We start from the raw sequence: 20277 nt of genomic DNA, 5'->3' as shown, positions 1-20277 counted from the left end.
GGACCCTTCTCAAGAGCATCTGCTCGCTCAGGAGCTGTAGGGCCTTCTGCGAGTGGGAGCTGTGGAGGAAGTGTCTCTCTACTTGAGGGGGAAAGGATTTTACTCCTGTTTGGTTTTTTTTATCCCAAAGGCTAATGGGGGCTACATCCCATCCTCGACCTGTGGAGCCTCAACAAGTATCTCAAGAAGTTGAAGTTCCGCATGGTCTCCATGGCTTCCATCATTCCTTCCCTGGATCTGGATCTGGATCTGGGAGACTGGTACGCTGCCCTCAATCTGAAAGACGCTTACTTTCACATATCAATCTTTCATGGACACAAAGGATTCCTATGTTTCGTAGTTGGGACCGCCCTCTACCAATTCACAGTGCTCCTCTTTGGCCTAGCAACGGTGCCAAGGGTGTTTACAAAGTGCAAGTTGGTGGGGGCAGCCTACCTCAGATGTCGGGGTATCCAGATCTATTCCTACCTCGACGACTGGCTCATCAAGGGCCGGTCCAGGTCCAGCACAGCATTGAGACGTTGTAAGCCACTTGTCAAGCTCTAGGCCTGTTGATAAACAAACAAATGTCAACATTGGTTCCGGTTCAAAGGATAGAGTTTATCAATGCAGTCCTTAACTCTGCCTGAGCCAGAGCCTTCCTTCCAGAGGTCAGGTTCAGGGCAATGTCAGATCTGATTGCCAAAGTTGTGGCCACCCGCTTACCACTGCCTCAAATTATTGGGGCACATGGCCCACATGCACGTACGTGGTTTGGTACATGAGACTCAGACTATACCCCCTCCAGATGTGGCTGGTGTCGGTCTATTCTCCAGCCAGGCATCACCTGGACAAGCTCGTCATGATCCCGCCACGGGTACATACTTCCCTGCAGTGGTGGTCCGACCTGGCGCTGATGTTGGAAGGTGTACCATTTGCGAGCCCATGACCTACCGTCTCCCTGATATCAGATGCATCCTACCTCAGATGAGGAGCGCATCTTGGTACATTGCGAACGCAGGGGCTTTGGTCAAGAGAGGAGCTCACACTTTACATAAACATCAGGGAGCTCAGAGCCATCAGTCTAGCTTGCGTGGTGTTATTTCCTAACCTATCCAGTTGGGTAGTGCAAGTGCTGATGAACAACATGGCCTCCATGCTCTGTCAGCAGGCGCGGGGAGCTTGTTCGTCGGCTTTATGCCAGGAAACCCTTCACCTGTGGGACTTCTGCATCTGACATGCAATCCACCTAGAAGCCTTGCACCTCCCTGGTGTCCAGAACACGCTAGTGGATGACCTCAGCAGGTCCTTCTCTCACCACAAGTGGTCCTTCACTTGGAGGTTGTCAAGATGCTCTTCCAGAAGTAGGAAGTTCCCCGAGTGGACCTGTTCACCACCAGGCAGAATAGAAAGTGTCATCAGTTCTGCACCCTGCAATGCTTTTGTCAGGAGACCTGATGTACATCTTCCTGCCAATCCCACTCATCAGATATCTCCTCTTAAAGATCAAGAAGGACAAGGTCATTATGATTGCCCCAGCATGGCCTTGCCAGCATTGGTTCGGGATGCCCATGGACCTGGCCGTAGCAGCCCCATGGGCACTTCCCAGCTGCCCAGACCTACTCTCATAGGATTGCAGTCGGCTGCTGCAACTGAACCTCACTCCACCTCACAGCTTGGATGCTGCGTGGCTGAATCGAGAGGAACAAGCTTTCTCTAGTGAGCCCTCCTAGTGCCCTCCACCAGAGCAACTTACCTGGCAAAGTAGAAATGTTTCTCATACTGGGCAGCAGAGCAGAGTATCTCCCTGACCCAGTCATCTCTGCAGTCTGTTCTGAATTACCTGCTTCACTTAAAGCACCAGGGCCTCGCCTTCTCTTCAGTCAAGGTTCACCTGGCGGCTAGATCATCTTTCCACCCTTGCCTCCAGGGTAGATCAGTATTCTCATATGACATGACATTTGGGTTCCTGAACGGCCTTGAAAGACTCTTTCCACTGGTCTGGGACCTGGTCCTCCAATGAGACCTCAACCTGGTCCTCTCCGGGCTCATGGGCCTGCCCTTTGAGCTTTTGGCTTCTTGTTCCCTTTCCCAGTTGTCGTGGAAGGTTGTATTTCTTGTAGCTATTACCTTGGCGAGATGTGTCTCCAAAATTAAAGCCCTTATTTTGGCGCACCCGTACCCAGGATTCTACAAGGTCATGGGTCTAGCTGCGGCCCCATCCGGCCTGCCTGCCAAAGGTGGTGTTGCACTTCCATGTCAACCAGGATCACTTCCTCCTGGCGTTCTGTCCAAAGCCTCACATGATCAATGGGGAGAGGCGGCTGCACGCTCTAGATGTCAGGCGCACCCTGGCATTCTACCGGGAGCACACTAAGCCCTTCCACAGATCAACTCAGATCTTTATCGCGATAGGTGACAGGATGCAGGGCCTTCCGGTGTCCTCTCAGAGGATTTCAAATTGGATCACCACCTGTGTCCATACTCATTACGAGTTGGAGCAGGCTGTGCCTCCACCGATACTGATGGCTCACTTGACTAGTGCTCAGGTGTCTTCGGCTGCCTTCCTGGAGCATGTCCCAATCCAGGACATCTGCAGGGCCACGATGTGGTCTTCAGTACTCAAGTTCACGATACATTATGCCATCACCCAGCAAGCCAGTGATGATGCTGGATTTGGCAGAGCTGTGTTGTAATTGACATGTCCGTGAACTCCTACCCACCTCCAGAGGTACTGCTTGGGAGTCACCTACGATGGAATGGACATGAGCAAGCACTCGAAGAAGAAAAGACAGTTACCTTTCGTAACTGTTGTTGTTCAAGATGTGTTGCTCATGTTCATTCCATGACCCACCGTCCTTCCCCTCTGTTGGAGTTTCTGGCAGGAAGGAACTGAGGGAGGAGGAGCTGGCGGCACCCTTATACTGGCGCACATGCGCACCACTCCAGAGGGCGCCAGAGCTGGTCCCCTACAGATGCCACTGAGGGAAAAACTTCTGGTACCGGTGAATGTGGCGAGCACACACAACTACAATGGAATGGACATGAGCAACACGTCTCTAAGAGCAACAGTTATGAAAGGTAACAGTCTTTTAGAGTTTGACATCTAATTTCTCTGAAGATTGTCTGTCTGTAGTGAGCAGGCTCTGTTCGTTCACAGCTCCTATACGGCTACTGAAATGTACATGTCTCCTGCCCCCAACCCCATAGGGGGACTGAGCATACTCTATCCTGGGGCTGCAGGGGCTGATTAGTACTTTCCCTTCAATTACTCCCTTAGGCTGCTGTGGCACAGGGCACCAGAACCGAGGGCAGGGAGACTGTCCTCTACTTTCAAAACTCTCTCTGCTGGCAGTTTTTTCCTGCTGAAAAAAATTGTGTGTAATCATGTAATTAAAGACTGTATCATAATGCATGTGCACAAGGGGAACAAATTAAGGCTGAAGAGAGCCTTAAATATGCCATTTCCTAATTTGAGTGCTTGACTTTGCAACCTTAATGTACTTCTAGTTTAGCTTGTTTTGGAGGAGCATTCTATGTATAATATGGCTGAGTTAATGTTCCTGAAGCAATCTTAACTTTTAGAGTGTTTTGATCTGAATGCTTGTTCACTCTGGTGACTGTATGGCTTGCTAGGAAAGTCTGTGTTGGATCTAGTGCTCTGGATAAAAGTAATGTGTGTTCTTGTCCTGTAAAGTTGAATTGTAGACTGTGTGTCTCCTTTTTATTTATTTTATGCTGTAATTACTTCTCCATCTGGGTTGTTCTCTGAACTAACCCCGCTGTTTTTTGCCTCAGAGGAGAGTCGATGTTTTTTTCTCCAGTTCCATGTAAGGTCCTTTTTCAAGGAATTCTCTTGTTCTAATAAACTAGTTCCCTTTACTTTTCTCCAGGTAAGAGAAGATTCTGAACTGTGATAGATTTCCTTCAAATGAGATCTGACCACTCTGTATAGTGCAAAAGGGCTGGAATCTGGTCGCAAATGACCAGCAGGGAATTCAGTGTGGTGGGAGCTCTGTGCTGGCATAAGCTCCTATGAATATGTCCTTTGCCAGCCACATCAAAGCAAGTAGTGTTGCAGAATTGAGAGAGGCTTAATGGACCCTTTGCCTGTGGTGTAACTTAGAGGAGCGCCACATTGACTCTAAACCTCACTGAGGCGAGGGCCAGTGTTGACCACCCCACAGAATCAGGGAGCCATAACCAGCTCTGACATCCCTTCCTCACCTGTACTGATTCACAGTCAGGGGACTTAACACTTGTAAGCCCAAACACAGTTCTTCCCAGGCAGGGAGACTATGCCTTTTTGATTGGTTCTGGGCCACATGCTAAACAGGCAGCTCTTGCTCTCCTCTGGCCCAGCCCCTTAGCCAATCAACTGTACTAATGCAGCAACTCAGAGGTGAAAAAGGCTTGCAAGACTTCCTGCCCAATAGCTCTGTCCATGCTGAGCTCTTCACAGGTGACTGTTTTACTCCCTTCCCCTAATTGACAGTAAGGTATGCATGGAGAATTGCAAAGCTGAGTCAGTGATCTGCTTAATTTGTCATCCAGTTACTAAGTACAGAACACCTAGCATTTACATCCTGTCTCTAGTTTTAAGCATATTCAGCAATGCTAGAGGGAGGGAGTCCTGCTCAGTAGCATCCACTGGGAAAGGCAGAAAGCTGATCTGACCCTAAAGGGGGATAACTTTCTCCCTTTAAAGCCTTCCCTCACTTTTTCCTCCTATTGCCAGAGGTGACTCTGTAGGAGGGTAAAGAACCAGGGCATGGGAACACTAGAATGTGTGTGGGACACACGGGCAAGTGAGATGAGTGGAAAGGGAAACTGGAGGTTGTTAAATATTTAAAATATGGACTCTTCAAATGTTTGAATTTACACATATGTAAGACTTTTGAAGAGTGACGATGGGGATGTGTATAGAATTCCTCCCCCTGATAATAAGAGTTATTTTCTTGACTTGTCACACTGGGATTTGCTGTCATGGGCTTTATAAAGGTAGTAATAGAAAAGAAGGGTTAAATTATCTTGCTCTTCCCCTGCCAAAGAAATAAATTCCCTACAGTATATTTAAGTGGTTTTCTCCAGTGTGGTTCTGAATGACTCCAGTGATGGAGCTTCCACCACTTCTCTTGGGAGACGCTTCCACAGGCAAATAGATCTTATGAATAGACAATGTTTGTTACTCATTCAAGGGGAGTTTTGTGTTCTGCTGGTTAAATTTATTTGTTTTTTTTTTAATTTATGGAAGGGTGCAAAGAGGCTGAGACAGGTGTCCTTTTTAATTTTTGTATTAATCTAAATAAACACATTCTACTTCGCTTTTTTTCTGTTTCATTTTTATAGTTCTTGTTTTATTCCCCTTGGATGAACCTAACCATTCCTTTCTGTACTGCAGTAGAAATCCTCCTAGTCCTTATATGATTTTGCCAATGTTATATAAAAAGAATAGTCATATTAAACTTGGCTGCTATAAATACAAGAAGAGAAAATAAGCAATCTTCACACTTCATAATCAAGCCCCTCCCATCTTCCATCCCCATTTCATCCTTGTTTGGAAGACAAACTCTTAACCTCTAAAAATTTTATTTGACTATCAATAAAATATCTCATAAATTGCTTGCTTATATAAACTTATACCCAGAATTTCTTGTTGGGTTAGTATGCCATATCTGACGTAAAGTAGGTTTTTTTGGTAATATTTCAAAATGTTTAAACAAATAAACGAATAAAAAATTACTAGATAGTCCTTTATTTCCCCATATGCAATTTGTGTACAGAGTTGCATCTCCTGCACAAAAGAGCGCGCACAAAAAAGTTATCTGCTTTTGGGGTCTGTTTCGTGAGTGCATCATTGGAAAGAGTAAATCTTTTCCTTCTTCAGAGTTTTATCGTGCTTTTATAAATTGGACTGCAACAAATAAGGTTGACGCACGGGGCATATGGATAAAACCAGGTGTCCAAATTTTATTGCCTGATCAGATAAGTTTTTGAAATGAATGATGTCTGGGAAAGGGTTTTCTAGCCATGTGGATCAAAGGATATGAAGATGGATACTTACATCTACTTTTATCTTAAAAATGTTTGTAGATAAATGAAAGTTAATAGTAATATGTTTGTTTCTATTCTAGATGGGAATGACAGGTAACACTAGTCCCTTTGGGCAGCCCTTTAGTCAAGCTGGAGGGCAGCAGATGGGAGCTACAGGTGTGAACCCTCAGTTACCAAACAAGCCAGGCATGGCAAATAATTTGCCTCCCTTTTCTACTGACATCAAGAGTACTTCAGTTACCAGTGTGCCAAATATGGTAAGTTGTATTTAACTTCTATGTCATTTCCCCCTTCCTTGTTATGCACCTTCAAAATATATTCCAAGTCCCCATGTATAAAGTTATATCTAGTAAAAACTGAGTTCACATCATACTAGTTTAGATTTTAATGAATGATATTGAAAACTCATTAATCTGATTTCTTTCCTCAATAGTATTGATCAGCAAAATAGTAAAGGTGAATTGTAAAACAAAAATGAAGTAAGCCCCAAATATGCAAAGTGCACCCGCTATCCAGCCTGTGGTGAGCATGAAAGATTGAAATAAGTTTATCAGGATACTGGGCTCGATGGACCTTTGGTCTGACCCGGTTTGGCTAGTCTTATGTAACTAGCATCCACCCTCCCAGTTGTTTTTCACCTCAGAAATTGGTACTTTTTGTTTCACTGAAGATATCCCAGAATTCATTGTTCTCTGGTATCTCAGACACTAAGAATTGCATGGATTCCTCTGAGACAGTATTGCATTCTGTCACATCTCCAGTAAACTGGGAAATAATCAAGAAGGGGGGGGGGGTTAGAAGCTTATATAAAATTTATTTCTGTGCTCAGTAACCCCCGTTATTGGTTACCAGGAGCATTTAGCAAAAAGTTTTGTCCTTAAAAGGAGACACTACGAATTTCCATTTTTTGAAATATTTTCTTTGAGTACCCCTAAACAATATGCTCTGCATTTTTAAAAATTATTAAAACTAAAATTAAGGGGGGAGGGGTGTCTGTTCCCTGCTGATGTTCAGAATTGAATGTACCTGAGAGCAACATCACCGATCATGCTCAAGCCTTCACCTTTCCTTTTCTTTTTGTGCACACTACCACCTGCTGCCTCTTCAGTCTGTTACACTTTCACCTCTGCTTCTGCTGTAATTGAGTTTATAGAGTCTCGGGTAGGGTTTGTACACTCAAAGGAACAGTGAAACTGAATTCACTAAATGCTGTCAAATGCACCAAGCAAACTGAAATAAAGACTAGATATTTTCCTTTCATCTTAGGGATTCTTTATAAAAATATTGCTACAAAATTTTCAACTGGAAATGTGATTTTCAATTTGACAATCTCCCTCTACATCAGTGTTCATTTTTCTTTTGCAGATCACCTTTAAGAAAAAGCTTCTTTACCAAAATAATCAGCTCCTTCCTAATTTTTTCTAGCTGTGTTAGAATGCTGCTAAAAGGCAACACTGGATTGTGGCATCACTGAATGAAGGCACAGTTGATTAGAAAGGAGGAGGAGCTTTTTGCATACAATTTTGGAACTCAAAAGTGAAAGGAGAACCCATCAATTACAACAGTTTCTCCTAAAATGATTACTGAAAATTTTGTTGCGCTTTATAAATCAAGTCATCCTTAAGGTTATAAGAAAAGTCAGCCAATTCAGTTCTTTATACTATGTGGTATGTAATCATAAGGCTGCTTCTAGAATAAGTTTCAGTGGTTCTCAGACTGTGGATTGGGACCCCAAAGTGGGTCGTGATCCCATTTTAATGGGGTTGCCAGGGCTGGCTAATACTTGCTGTGGCCCAGGGCTGAAAGCGAAGGCCAAGCCCCGCCACCTGAGGCCGAAGTTTGAGGGTTTCAACCCTGCGTGTTGGGACTCAGGTTTCAGGCCCCCTTGCCTGGGGCTGAAGCCCTTGTGCCTCAGCTTTGCCAACCCCCCTTCTGCCCCTGGCAGTAGGGCTTGGGCAGGCTCCAGCTTTGGTCCCCCCCCGCCTGGGGTCGTGTAGTAATTTTTACTGTCAGTAGGGGGTCACGGTGCAATGAAGTTTGAGAACCCCTGAGTTAGGTAACAAAAACTAGTTTATATTGGTGGTGAACTTATAGTAAGATCCAGTATCTTAGGTTGTGGTATTGTTACTTCATAAACTGTGTGTTCATATTTATTACTGCAAAGTTAAAGTGCCCTATTGTGCTTAAATTTATCTAACTGTGCTTATTGTCATCTTACTGTTAGTAAGAGATGCCACCTCCATCCACAGTCTTGACAAAAGACTGAGAGCAAGTGCATTTTGACCACTGTATTGTATTTTAAATGAAAATTGTGTTTTAAAAATGCCATAATAAAATGAAATGCCCTTTCATACAGATTTTTAGAATTACACTGCGGTATTGGTCACCTTTTAGAATATTGAAGCAACAAATGGTTGCAAGGTTCAGCCATGGTTTCTGAAACATTATTGAATTTACTTTGATCCTGTCTGCACTTGCCATTTAAACTTTGCACCGGTTCACCTGATCCGCATTTTCGGCAATGGGTAAATTTTCTAATAATATAGACAAAGTTGTGTGTACACAGTTGTGCAGTAAATTAATTCTCAAGGTATACTCCATTGTTTGTCATAAAGGGTTGTATTTGGTTTTAACCTTGTACACTAAGTCCCAGAATAGATGCAGGAAATGCTGTGTTATGTAAGCTCTATCTACACCACTACGAGTGTGTGTAAATTCCTAAAACAGTTAGAAGTTTTGTTTTATATACAAAGTGAACTGTTTGCTGATAGAGTGAATAGTATCTCTGGTATCATTTTGGCTCTGATATGGGAGGCACACTATTGAATGCTCTCTTGTTTCTGCTGTGCAAAACAAATGACTTCTAGTTAGTGCAAGTTGCTTGTGAGAATAGTTCTTGTTAGTATACTTTTTAAAAATATAATTTACTTTGGAAATTGTGGATGTTTAGAGTATTGCAAACTTGGCCAATTTCATTTGATATTTTCTGTGCTTACTGCTTCACAAAGTAAAATTAAAATATCACCACTTGAAGATCCCTCAATGTATTAGGAATAATTTAATTGAACTGCTTGTATAGTTTCTATGGAAACTACAAATTTAGTTATGTTTTATGCTCTTAAACATGATAGCAGTTACTATAGAAACTGATAATGCCTCTCTGTGAGATCCAAATTACTTACTGTTGGTTGACACTAGAAACATTGCCATTCTTTAGCAGAAGTATTGATGCACAGATACCACCCTTGTCTTCCAGATAACTCTCTTAAATCTAGCAGGAATTTCAGGAATCCTCACTTCAGGCTGTGTCTGAAAAGAAGTGTAAAGGGGAAGGAGAGAATATAAATCTCATAAACTTCCAGGTCTTAGTCCCATCCAGTTGTTGGAGGACTGCTCCTTCATCTCTTGTGTGCGTTGTCTTAAAAATCATCTATATTTTGGTCGTGTGTTTATAGAAGGGGGCTTGTTGCCACCTGGTAAAGTCAGGACCCTGTGTATAATTCTATTATGAAGCCATTTGCACAGCTGCATAATTCCTTTTTGAAACTGCTGTTTAATGCTATAGAATCTAAACCCTTCTACGGAAAGTTGGGTTCTGGAGATTATCCATCAGGGATACTCCATAGTTCCTCTCCTTCCTGCCTCTCAAACTCCCTTCCTGGTCCCACATTGGGGACCACTCTCATGAGGTGATTTTTCAGCATGAGGCAGAATCCCTTTTGCACCGAGTGGCAATAGAGCACATCCCACCTCATCATGGGACGGGGATCTACTCCCAGTATTTTCAATTTCTAAAGAAGACGGAGGGGGAGACTCATCCTGACCTTTGGCAATTCAACATCTTTATATGAAAGCTGAAATTCTGGTTATATTGGCATTGATAAACTCTTCCCTTCAGAAAAGGATGTGGTTCACAGCTCTTGACACATAGGACATGTATTTCCATGTGGACCTTAACCCATCACACAGGGAGTTCCTGCATTTTACAAGTGGCCAGGAACAGTTTCAGGCCCTCCCCTTTTGGCTCACTGCAGCACCCAGAACATTTACGAAGGTTTTCTCTGTGGTAGCAGCCCAGTTGAAGTACCAGGGCTATACATTGTTTCCATACCTAGACGACTGACTCCTGGTAGGCCACTCTCGTTCGGAGGTCAGGTCTTCTCGTACAACTTCTAGCAGCCATAAATGTTTGCATAAATAAAGAAAAGTCCATTTTGTTACCCACAAGAACAATAAATTTAATGGGGGCAACATTGGGCTCAGTTTCTGCAAGAGCATATCTCCCCACAGACAGGATTCATAAAATAACCAACGTGATTTCATGCATTACTAGCAGACCACAAACTAGAGTGCACAGGTATCTTTCACTGTTAGGCTCAAGGCCAAATGCACTTACATGACGCTGTTTGTCAGACTCTACTTGTGGTGTCTGCAAGCTTGGCTCCATTCAATCTGCCAACTGAACAAGGACCATATCAATTCCAAGGTGACTTTTTCCACCAGAGTTATCACCTCCCTCATTTGTTGGTCATGGTGTGAGTTCCCTTCAGCCCTCCAACAGCCACCAGTGTGACAGATGCCTTCCTCCTGTGGTGGGATGCTCACCTGTACAACCACATTGGTCAGGGTACCTGGACCTCACAAGAGAACAGGCTACGTATAAACATACTGGAAATGAGGGCAGTCTGCCTTGCGTGTAAAGCCTCCCTTCCACTCGTACGCTTATTCCATGTACGGATAATGTTGGACAGTATCACCATGGTGGTCTATATCAATGAACAGGGAGGAGCAAGATCTCATTTCTTCTGCCTGGAAGCTGTCAGACTTTGGAACTGGTGCGTCAGAAAGCGCATCGTGATACAGGCCGCCTATATCCCCAGTATTCACAACTCCCTTACAGACAGAAAGCAGAAGCTTCTTGGCAGACTGTGAGTGGGAGGTTCATGACAATCATAAGTGAAATACTTACCCGGTGGGGTACTCCAATATTTGCATTCCAAACTAACAGAAAGCTCCCCCTATTTTGTTCCAGAGGAGCTATGGGTTGTGACTCCCAAGGCAATGCTCTTCTGTTGCCTTGGACAAATGGCCTCAGATATGCCTTTCCTCCCATTTCCCTACTTCTGCAAGTCATGGGGAAGATATGTCACGACAGAACCGGTATCATTCTCCTAGCAGCCTACTGGCCCAGACAGCTCTGGTTCATGGAACTTCTAAAGACGTCTGCCTGTCCACCCACTAATCAGAGTCTGCTCATTCCCTGATCTCCTAATCCAGGATGGGGGGAAAATTAAGCAACCCAGTCTGGGCTCACTCCACCTCATGGCCTGGTGTTTGAATGGGCGTTGGAAATAGAATTCTCATGCTTGGCCCCTGTTGAGGCCCCTGGTCCATCTTTACTCACCCTGCTTCAGCACAATTTATGAAAGGCCTGATCAGGACCTTCTCACTAGTGCTTAAACCTACACATCAGTGGGACCTTTAACTTTGTCCTGTGAACACTCTCAGGTCCACCCTTTGAACCCATGGCAACATGTGCCAGGACCCACCTGTCTATGAGGGTGGCTTTTTGTGGCTATCATTTCTGCTAGGAGGGTCAGTGAGCTTGGAGCCATCATGGCTCCTTATACAGTGTTTCACAAAGAAAAGATTTCTCTCCAACTGCATCCTGGATTTCTCCCCAAGATTGTTTGAGTTCCACCTCCAATGAAATGATACTTACCTGTATTGTTCCCAAAACCCCACACTTCTGAAGAGAAGAGACCACGCTCCCTTGATGTCTGGTATGCCCTGAAATGAACCAAACTTTATTAGGAAATTACTTGAAACTTTTTATTGCCATAGCAAAGAGATCACATGGGCAAGCCAGAATCTCCCAGAGATTTCTAAGTGGGTTTCGGGATGCATCTTGGAGTTCTACAAGACAGCAAAAATTCCTTCCCCTGTGGCTGTCACAACTCATTCCACGCAAGCAGGCATGATGTGGAAGCAGCTTGTATCTGACGTCCTGCTGCAAGGAAGCTACCTGGAGTTCTATCCCCATGTTTGCAACACACTACACTCTAGTTCATGCCTCAGTTGCAGATGGGAGCGGAAGTGCCATTTCTCAGACAGCGATGGGATCGAAAGTATTGCAAGCATCTTTGCTACCTTCTTCCTCCCTCCAGTCTGAACAGTGCTCGCCAGTAACTCCCATGTGGAATACACATAAGTAGGTAGCACTCGAAGTGGAGGTTACTTACTCTAATGTAGCTTCTTTGAGATATGTGGTCCCTATCTGTATTCTGCTGCCCACCCTTTGTCCCATCTCCTTTGGATGCTGTTGGATTTACGGTAGGAAGAGGAACTGGAGGGGCATCAACCCGCACTGCCTCTTCTACCCTTGGTTGGGAGCACAAGGAGAGCTACTGCGCATGTATGGGCCTATGGACACTGCTTTGAAGAATTTCTAGATTTGGGCACATGGTGCACATGCGCATACCCACATGTGTGGTCCCTATCTGAATTCCTCATTTTGAAGAACCACCAGTTACGGCAAGTAACCTCCACTTTAAGTGACTATCCTAATATCACACAGGAACTGTGGCAGAGGTAGGGGTAGAATATAGTTCTTAAGGCAGGCATTCAGTTGCCTTAACTATGAGATCATCCTTTCTCTTTCTTCATTCACTACATATCTTGAAACTTCTGCAACAAATAAGTCAGGAGTCCTACAAGCAACAGCCTCATTCACTGTACAACCTTGATTTCTCAGAGCGTGGTCTGTCCCGTAAACTGATTGAAACAGGAATCCTGTGGAAATAGTAGTATGTTATCATGTAGCTAAAGACTGTCATGATGCATATGCATAAGGGAGCAAATTAATGTGGCACAGGAAACCATAATACTGGCATTTCCTAATTTTTGAGCACTTGATTTTGCAACCGTAATGTCCTTTTAATGTAGTTTTGTGTGTAATTTCCTAGCTTTAAAAAAAAAAAATTCCTTCATGTGGAATCATCATAACTTCAGCAGGGTTAGAACCTTTAGATCCACAGCCCAGACCTCCAAATTCAGGTTAATAGCCGTGCCCTTAAAAGACAGCTTTCTTTTGATGGTAAAAGTGGTTCTTTGAAGGATTAGGGATTATTGCATCGCCTCCGAAGCCTACTTTAGAAGAGGCCTAGATAGCCCCAGGGTGAAATCCAACAGGAATGAATCCAGGGAGACTACAGACTGCTGTTCAGGAAAAAGGGGTGTGTTAGAGAGCTTATTCCTTCACTCTCCCACTTCCCTGGTCCTTCTCACATGAACAGAGAACAACAATACCCGAAGTCCGAAGGTGCAAACAATTCAATGTTTATTGGGGTGAACTTCCAGCAAGCTTAAATCCAAGTTCCTTTTTCCTTATTTTCGAATCCCAACTTACTTCCTGTTTGCCTCTAATTTATATAGTAATATTCTTAGCTATACCTTAACCAATCATTCTACTGAAATTTAACTAACCAATCCTAACATATTATAACATGATTATGTAACCAATTATATCCCACAACCTTAATTAGTTTACACCAAGCAAAATTAATTATACAGCAGAAAGCCACAATCAGAACCAGACAGATTATACAGACAAACAATGGCAAAGTGGGAACTATAATGACAAAACAATACAGAAGTGAGGATTTCACATCCCAGCTATTGATAAGTGAGTTCTTGCCAGACAGGATGCTATTAAACTAAGTTTCCTTTTACATCTTCTAGGCACTTCCCTTTCTCTGGAGGCGATAGGCACTATCAGGGCAGGATTGTATTCCTATGTGACTAGTTTGGAAGGTGAGGATGTGGCTAGTCGCTTCCCAGCTTATGCTGCCTCTGTTGCTTAGCCAAAGGCCTTAGCCTAAGAACAAGGCCTCAGACTGTCACAGTAAGAGAAGGACCATACACTGGCAGACAGTGATTTTGATTCTTTCTTTTATACCTCTAACTAGCCAAGTGATAAGAATACACCTAAATTCGTAGAGTATAGGCCTTTACAGACAGGCCTGAATATCTATATCCTAACAGGGTGAAGCCACTTGAGGAAAAAAGCAAACTTTATCAAGGTTAACTCCTTTCAGTACCAAAGAGGTAACAAGGAGGAGACCCTTTGCATTTTAAATGGTCAGCCTTAGGGTAGAAGGGTCTAGGCACAGAGTCTTAGCATCAGGACAAGCTAAGGAACTTTTTTTCTTCCTGGGTCCAAACAATATCTGAGCAGTGGATGCGGCAGCTACATCCATTGTTCTCAATAAAGGCACTGGATTGCTAGAGATGTATATTATGAAAATACCAATTTGCATGTAAGGAACAAAAAGTATCTCCTTAACAGCTCTTTTTCAAAAATGTTGGGGGGAATAACCAGCTGTAATTAACTGATATAAGCGTTGTACAACTTCTCAGCACACCATGTAGATTCCAGCAGTGAGAGCTGTCTCAGAGTACCCAGAGCCCTAGAAGGAGAGCCTGAAGCCTCTCATGACTGTCAGAGAAAGTATTGCTTTCAGTACAGGGATTTCTGTGTTGAATGGTTACTGGAAGAAAGGAGTCAGAGTAGCAGCCGTGTTAGTCTGTATCCGTAAAAAGAAAAGGAGTACTTGTGGCACCGTAGCGACGAACAAATTTATTAGAGCGTAAGCTTTCGTGAGCTACAGCTCACTTCATCGGATACATACAGTGGAAAAAATATATGCATCCAGTGAAGTCAGCTGTAGCTCACGAAAGCTTATGCTCTAATAAATTTGTTAGTCTCTAAGGTGCCACAAGTACTCCTTTTCTTTTTATGGAAGAAAGGAGATTCCCTCAACTTCAAAGGATGCTGCAATCATGCTGATAAACCTTTGAGATTTAGCATGATTTTAGTCTGTCTTGTTTTAGAGTTGTAAGGGTGGATCAAGCATCACTCTTTTTTTTTTTTTTTAATTGGGGATATTGAGATGTGATACCACCCTATATTATTAAATGAAGGAATTAAGCAACATTCTGAACGTTGTGGCATTCACAGCACTGTGCAACTGAGCTACAAGAGTTTTTGTGACCACTCTTTATTTGTCAGACTCTTTTGCAAACCCCAATGCATGCAGGCACATAGGCTATGAGACTGAGTGAGAGAGTGCCTTTTTAAGTTTTTTCTATTAGGTTGACCCAATTTTTTTTAGTGCATCCATTTCTGCATGAATCAAGGCTTAAGAGTATTTTCTTCAAGGAAAGCACAGATGCATCTATAGTGTTCTCAGTGGACTGTTTAGACAATGATTGATATGCCCAAGGGTTTGGCTACTGTACATTACAAATACAAGTTTAGATTTTACAGTTACTCTTCTGACCAGCAGATGGAGTTCAAGAATATTACTTAAGAAGCTAATATAACCATCCAGTCCTCATCTTTCTCAGTTGTTTTCTCTAACGTGAATTGGAGCAGCTCTTCTCCTTCTGACTTAACAGTTTGTCAGAATGTTTTATGGCAAACTTAGTCTGCTGAATCTCAGCATTTGATCTTGCGTGTTCTTCTGTGCTCGCTCTCAATAAACGCAGTTGATTATCTTGGTTTTGCATAACGTAGTGATTTTGATACAAGAAATGATGAAATTGAGAGGCTTTGACTCTGCCTGTAGAGGAGTATATAAAGAGCTCAAATAATTTGGGATGATGTCTACAAAAACTTTCTGCGGCTCAGCTCAATTTTTAGTAGTATTTTAAAGGAGATATAATTTAACAAAATATCTTCCCAGTAATTCAGTTTTCTGTCATGCAGTGAAATTAAGCAATGTGTAATCCTGACTATCATAACCAACTGAACAAAAGCCGCCAATGCAAAGTTGTGACTAAGAGGACTAATGTGATTCTTAGGTGTAGAAATGGGAATATCAAGTAGGAGTAGGGAGGAAAACGTGGAATTTCCTTGAAGTGCTGGTCCCGGTGTGTGTTCCACAAATGGGTATGCATGTGCACCATGCACCTAAGACCAGAAAATCTTGCAAGTAGTATCCATTGGTCCACACCTGCATGTTGGATTTCCTTGTGCTCAGCACTGAGGGTATAAGGGAAGGTGCGGATCGACCATCTCTCCAGTTCCTTTTTACTGCTGTGTGGCCTGAGTCTGAATCCTCAGCCCGGAGCTATTCTCGCATTGTCTTAATCTCTCTAAATATAATTGTATATAATTTGTTAGTGTTTTTGTAGTATTCTTATAGTTAGTAAAAAGAGAAGGAGTACTTGTGGCACCTTAGAGACTAACCAGTTTATTTGAGCATGAGCTTTCGTTAGTCTCTAAGGTGCCACAAGTACTCCTTTTTCTTTTTGCGAATACAGACTAACACGGCTGTTACTCTGAAACTTATAGTTAGTGTAGCTTTGTTTTTCCCCACCTCAGGGACCCTCTCTCTCTTCCCTTTTGAGAGTAGGACTTTATCCAGAATCATATGATTTAAAAACTGTCTCGTGTTCTTGCTCCTTCTCAGTCAGCGACTACCACCAGGACTGCCTTTACTGCTTTGGGAAGGTGCATATCTCCGCTAAGTGGAGTATCTTTCGCTCCTTCCCACCTCAGACCTGAGAGGGACGAGAGCTCTGACTAAGGAGGTACCTCATGGAGAAAGCCATGAGACCCCAGTCAGGTCCATGCCAGCGAGATGCCCCTATACGACAGCTACAGTCCTCACGCAGTGTACCTCCAAGCATGAGTTCTGGAGCAGAGGCCGGATCAGATAAATCTACCTGTTATCTTGGGCTTCTCATAAGAGTAAAGGGGCAGTCTGACCAATATAAAAACAAATTCCTCTCTTAGTCTGTTTCCAAGAGAAAGGATCCCTTTCCGAGCCCTTCCAAGTCAGGTGAGTCTTCACATGCAGGTCCCAAGGACTTAAGTCTCCCTAAGCCTCCTGACCATGAAGGGAATGCATGCAGGAGCAAGGCTCCAATGGAACTACCACCACTGTTGACAGCAGTGGCGACCGTGGCCTCTCACAAGCCGCCAGCATCTTCCGGTATGGACCAAGAGCAGCAGACAGCACTCTTTTTCCAGTGGTAGGCTCTGCCAACCACTAAGTCTATTGAGGCACTGTATCAAACAGAACCAATAACTGGGACCCCTTGTACTCCAGGACATACTGAGACAAATGCTACTCAGAGGATATTTTCAACCTTCCAGACCCCGACTCTCTACTGTTTTTAGGCCTGGTACTTCAGAGGGACATTTTAATGCCAGAAGGGGATACCATCTCAGAAAGAAGGATTTATTCTCCTTCTCCATCCATGAGCCAGAGTTTCCTTCCACTGGCACCAGTAGTACCTCTGATGGAGACAGATCCAGCCTTCTTGTTGGCTGAATCCGATGTCTAGGACAAACTACCATCTCCCAGAGAGGTTAGTCTAGACAGGGCTTTGAGAGTTTCCTGGACCTATCCTCCATACAAGCAGGATTACTTTCCAAGGGATCACAGGTACCTAGTGCCTTTCCTCACACCAAACCAGTGTTCAAGCCTTCATACAGGCCCTATTTGAGTCCTTGGAATCTTTATGCATCACAGCTTGGATCTGTGCACTCTACCAAGTGTCATGTTGTCCCTCTCCTAGGCAATTATAGAGTGGTATAGCATACACTGGTAACGTACTTCTACCCTTAAAAGGGCTGAGAAACATTACTTTTGTGCCTGCAAAAGGGGAAGAACTCTTGTTCACCTTCCATGCCCCCAACTCCCTAGTAGTACAAGCAGCCACAGAAGAATCCAGGTAGCAACAGCCTAAAGCCATCCCTGTGGACAAGGGAGTGAAACGCCTGGATCTTCTGAGGAGGAAGGTATACACATCCACTAGCATCCGGTTCTCAGGATCTCTAACTACCAGTCCGTGTTTGCAAAATATGACTTTATGAACTATTTGAAGTTCCTGGAGTTCAAAGACACACTCCCCCAGGAGGGGACAGGGCCCAATTCCAAACCCTTGTTAAGGAAGGCAGTCTTTATGCAGCTTGCAATAAGATTTTAGCTGTGAACGCGGCTGATATCACAGTAGTAATGTAGTGTGTTGTGATTTCACTCTTTGGGGTTCCCCAGGGACATTCAGAACACCATTGAGGACTTGCCATTTCATTAAACCGGTCTTTTCAGTAAGAAAACAGACAAGTCTTTGTACTCACTTAAAGACTCCAGGACAGCCCTCCTCTTCCTGGGCATTCATGAGCCCCAAAGAAGCAGCATCATAAACAGGTGTATAAGCAAAGACTCCTTTCACAGCCCTTCTATCGCCGTTGAGAATATGAACCACCACACAAGCATCAAAGTGCAGATGACAAGGTGTGCCGAACTAGCCACCTTCATGCTAGCCACCCAACCTCATCCACCTGCTAAAAGCTATTTTTGATGGGATGCTGGAGAGTTGCAACCTTATGAGGCCATTCCCACCTGTTTCTGGAGTCCACTTTGGTGGCTGTGTAGCATACATTGCCCTTAACTGGAGGGCTATAACAGTGGACCTGTGGGTCCTAGATACCATTCAGTTTGGCTACACAATCACGTTTGTTTACCCACTTCCTCCAAAAACACCTTCCTTGTCTCTCTTCAGGGACCAGTCTCACGAGGAGACCCTTTAGCAGGAGATATAATTTTTCCTTGAATTAGGAGCTATAGAGGAAGTGCCATATCAGCATCAAGGAAAAGGGTTTTACTCTATTTCATAGTTCCCAAGAAAAAGGGAGGATGGAGGCCTATTCTTGACATAATTTTTGTTCTCAAACTAAAATTCTGCATGGTTATACTGGCATCAGTAATTCTCCCTGGAGAAGGACACATAGTTTGCAGCTCTTGACATGAAAAATGGTTACTGTCAAATGGACCCACTTACCCATCCCTCAAAGGATTCCTGAGGTTTCTGGTAGGACAGGAACACTGCCAGTTCAAAGTACTACAGTTCAGGCTGGCAACAGCATCCAGGGTCTTCACGAATGTTGTTGTCTTAGTGTTAGTAGCACACATGAGATAAAATGGCTACACCATCTTCCTGCACTTGGACCACTGGCTTCAAACAGGCAGATGCCAGCTGAAAGTTTAGTTGGCAGCCTTATCCTTGCTCCACTTCTTGGCATCCTTGGAATCTGGGTATACATGGAAAAGTCTATTCTGACTCCGATGTAGCTCATAGAGTTTATAGTGGTGACTGTGGATTCGACTGCAGCAAGTTCCTGTCTCCCTGCAGACAGATTCCATGCCATGAACAGTTTGATAAGACACTCACAGACCTTGAGCAACAGTGTGGGTCTGTTTTTCTTTAGCCACATGGCCTCCTGTACGTTTGTAATGCCATTAGATACTAATAAGTTTCAGAGTGGTAGCCGTGTTAGTCTGTATCAGCAAAAAGAACGAGGAGTACTTGTGGCATCTTAGAGACTAACAAATTTATTTGGGCATAAGCTTTCGTGGGCTAAACCCACTTCATCAGGTTTAGCTCACGAAAACTTATGCCCAGATAAATTTGTTAGTCTCTAAGATGCCACAAGTACTCCTCGTTCTTTTGATTAGATACTACGATTGCCAGTTTGAAAGTAGATACAGGATGCTGTCCCCGCTGAAGATGAAGGCACCAAAATTTTAACAGTAGAGGCAGAATACTTTTCACTATAAAGAATCTAGCAACAGCATCCTTTTCCAGGTTGGCTAAATCTGTTATCAAGATAGGAATAATCTATGACTTTTGAAAACGGGTGACTAAATCTATGTTTAGACTCTTAATTAACTGTCTAGTTTCCAAGTGCTGAGCACAGTCTTCTGTCATTGAAATCATGATGTCCGTTTAATAAATTGGTCATATTTTTGGTACCCTTTATTAAAATCTTGCTAAAATCTTCCTTTATTCAACAGAAAGTTTCTAAGGGATCTTTCTCTTTTTAAAAAAAAAAAAAAAAAAAGTTTTCCTTCCAAGAAGTGAAGGCAGACTTCCTGAGAATCAGTCTAGAGTGGTGGTTCCCAAACTTGTTCCGCCACTTGTGCAGGAAAAGGCCCTGGCGGGCCGGGCCAGTTTGTTTACCTGCTACATTCGCAGGTTTGGCCCATCGCAGCTCCCAGTGGCTGCGGTTCGCTGCTCCAGGCCAGTGGGAGCTGCTGGAAGCAGTGTGGGCCGAGGGACATACTGGCCGCCGCTTCCAGCTGCTCCCATTGGCCAGGAGCAGCAAACCGCTGCCACTGGGAGCGGCGATGGGCCAAACCTGTGGACGCGGCAGGTAAACAGACTGGCCCG

General features: G+C 43.8%; 1 protein-coding gene across 5 annotated transcripts in view; it reads left to right on the top strand.

Moving 5' to 3' along the window:
- Nucleotides 1-20277, top strand: part of LOC102941740 (CREB binding protein) — a 179131-nt gene that overhangs the window by 72466 nt on the left and 86388 nt on the right. For 4 of the 5 annotated variants that reach the window (XM_043523771.1, XM_043523770.1, XM_037911060.2 and 1 more), the window contains exon 3: nucleotides 6114-6290. In XM_043523771.1, coding sequence (XP_043379706.1) covers nucleotides 6114-6290 — 177 coding nt within the window. Of the gene's footprint in view, nucleotides 1-6113; nucleotides 6291-7489; nucleotides 7701-20277 lie in introns of those variants that run through there. The other variant, XM_037911061.2, reaches the window with a different exon arrangement.

This window comes from Chelonia mydas, chromosome 10 (genome assembly GCF_015237465.2).
Source record: "Chelonia mydas isolate rCheMyd1 chromosome 10, rCheMyd1.pri.v2, whole genome shotgun sequence".
Taxonomy (NCBI): domain Eukaryota; kingdom Metazoa; phylum Chordata; order Testudines; family Cheloniidae; genus Chelonia; species Chelonia mydas.
Note: the sequence above shows the minus strand (reverse complement) of the source record. Positions and strands in the feature narration are given on the sequence as shown.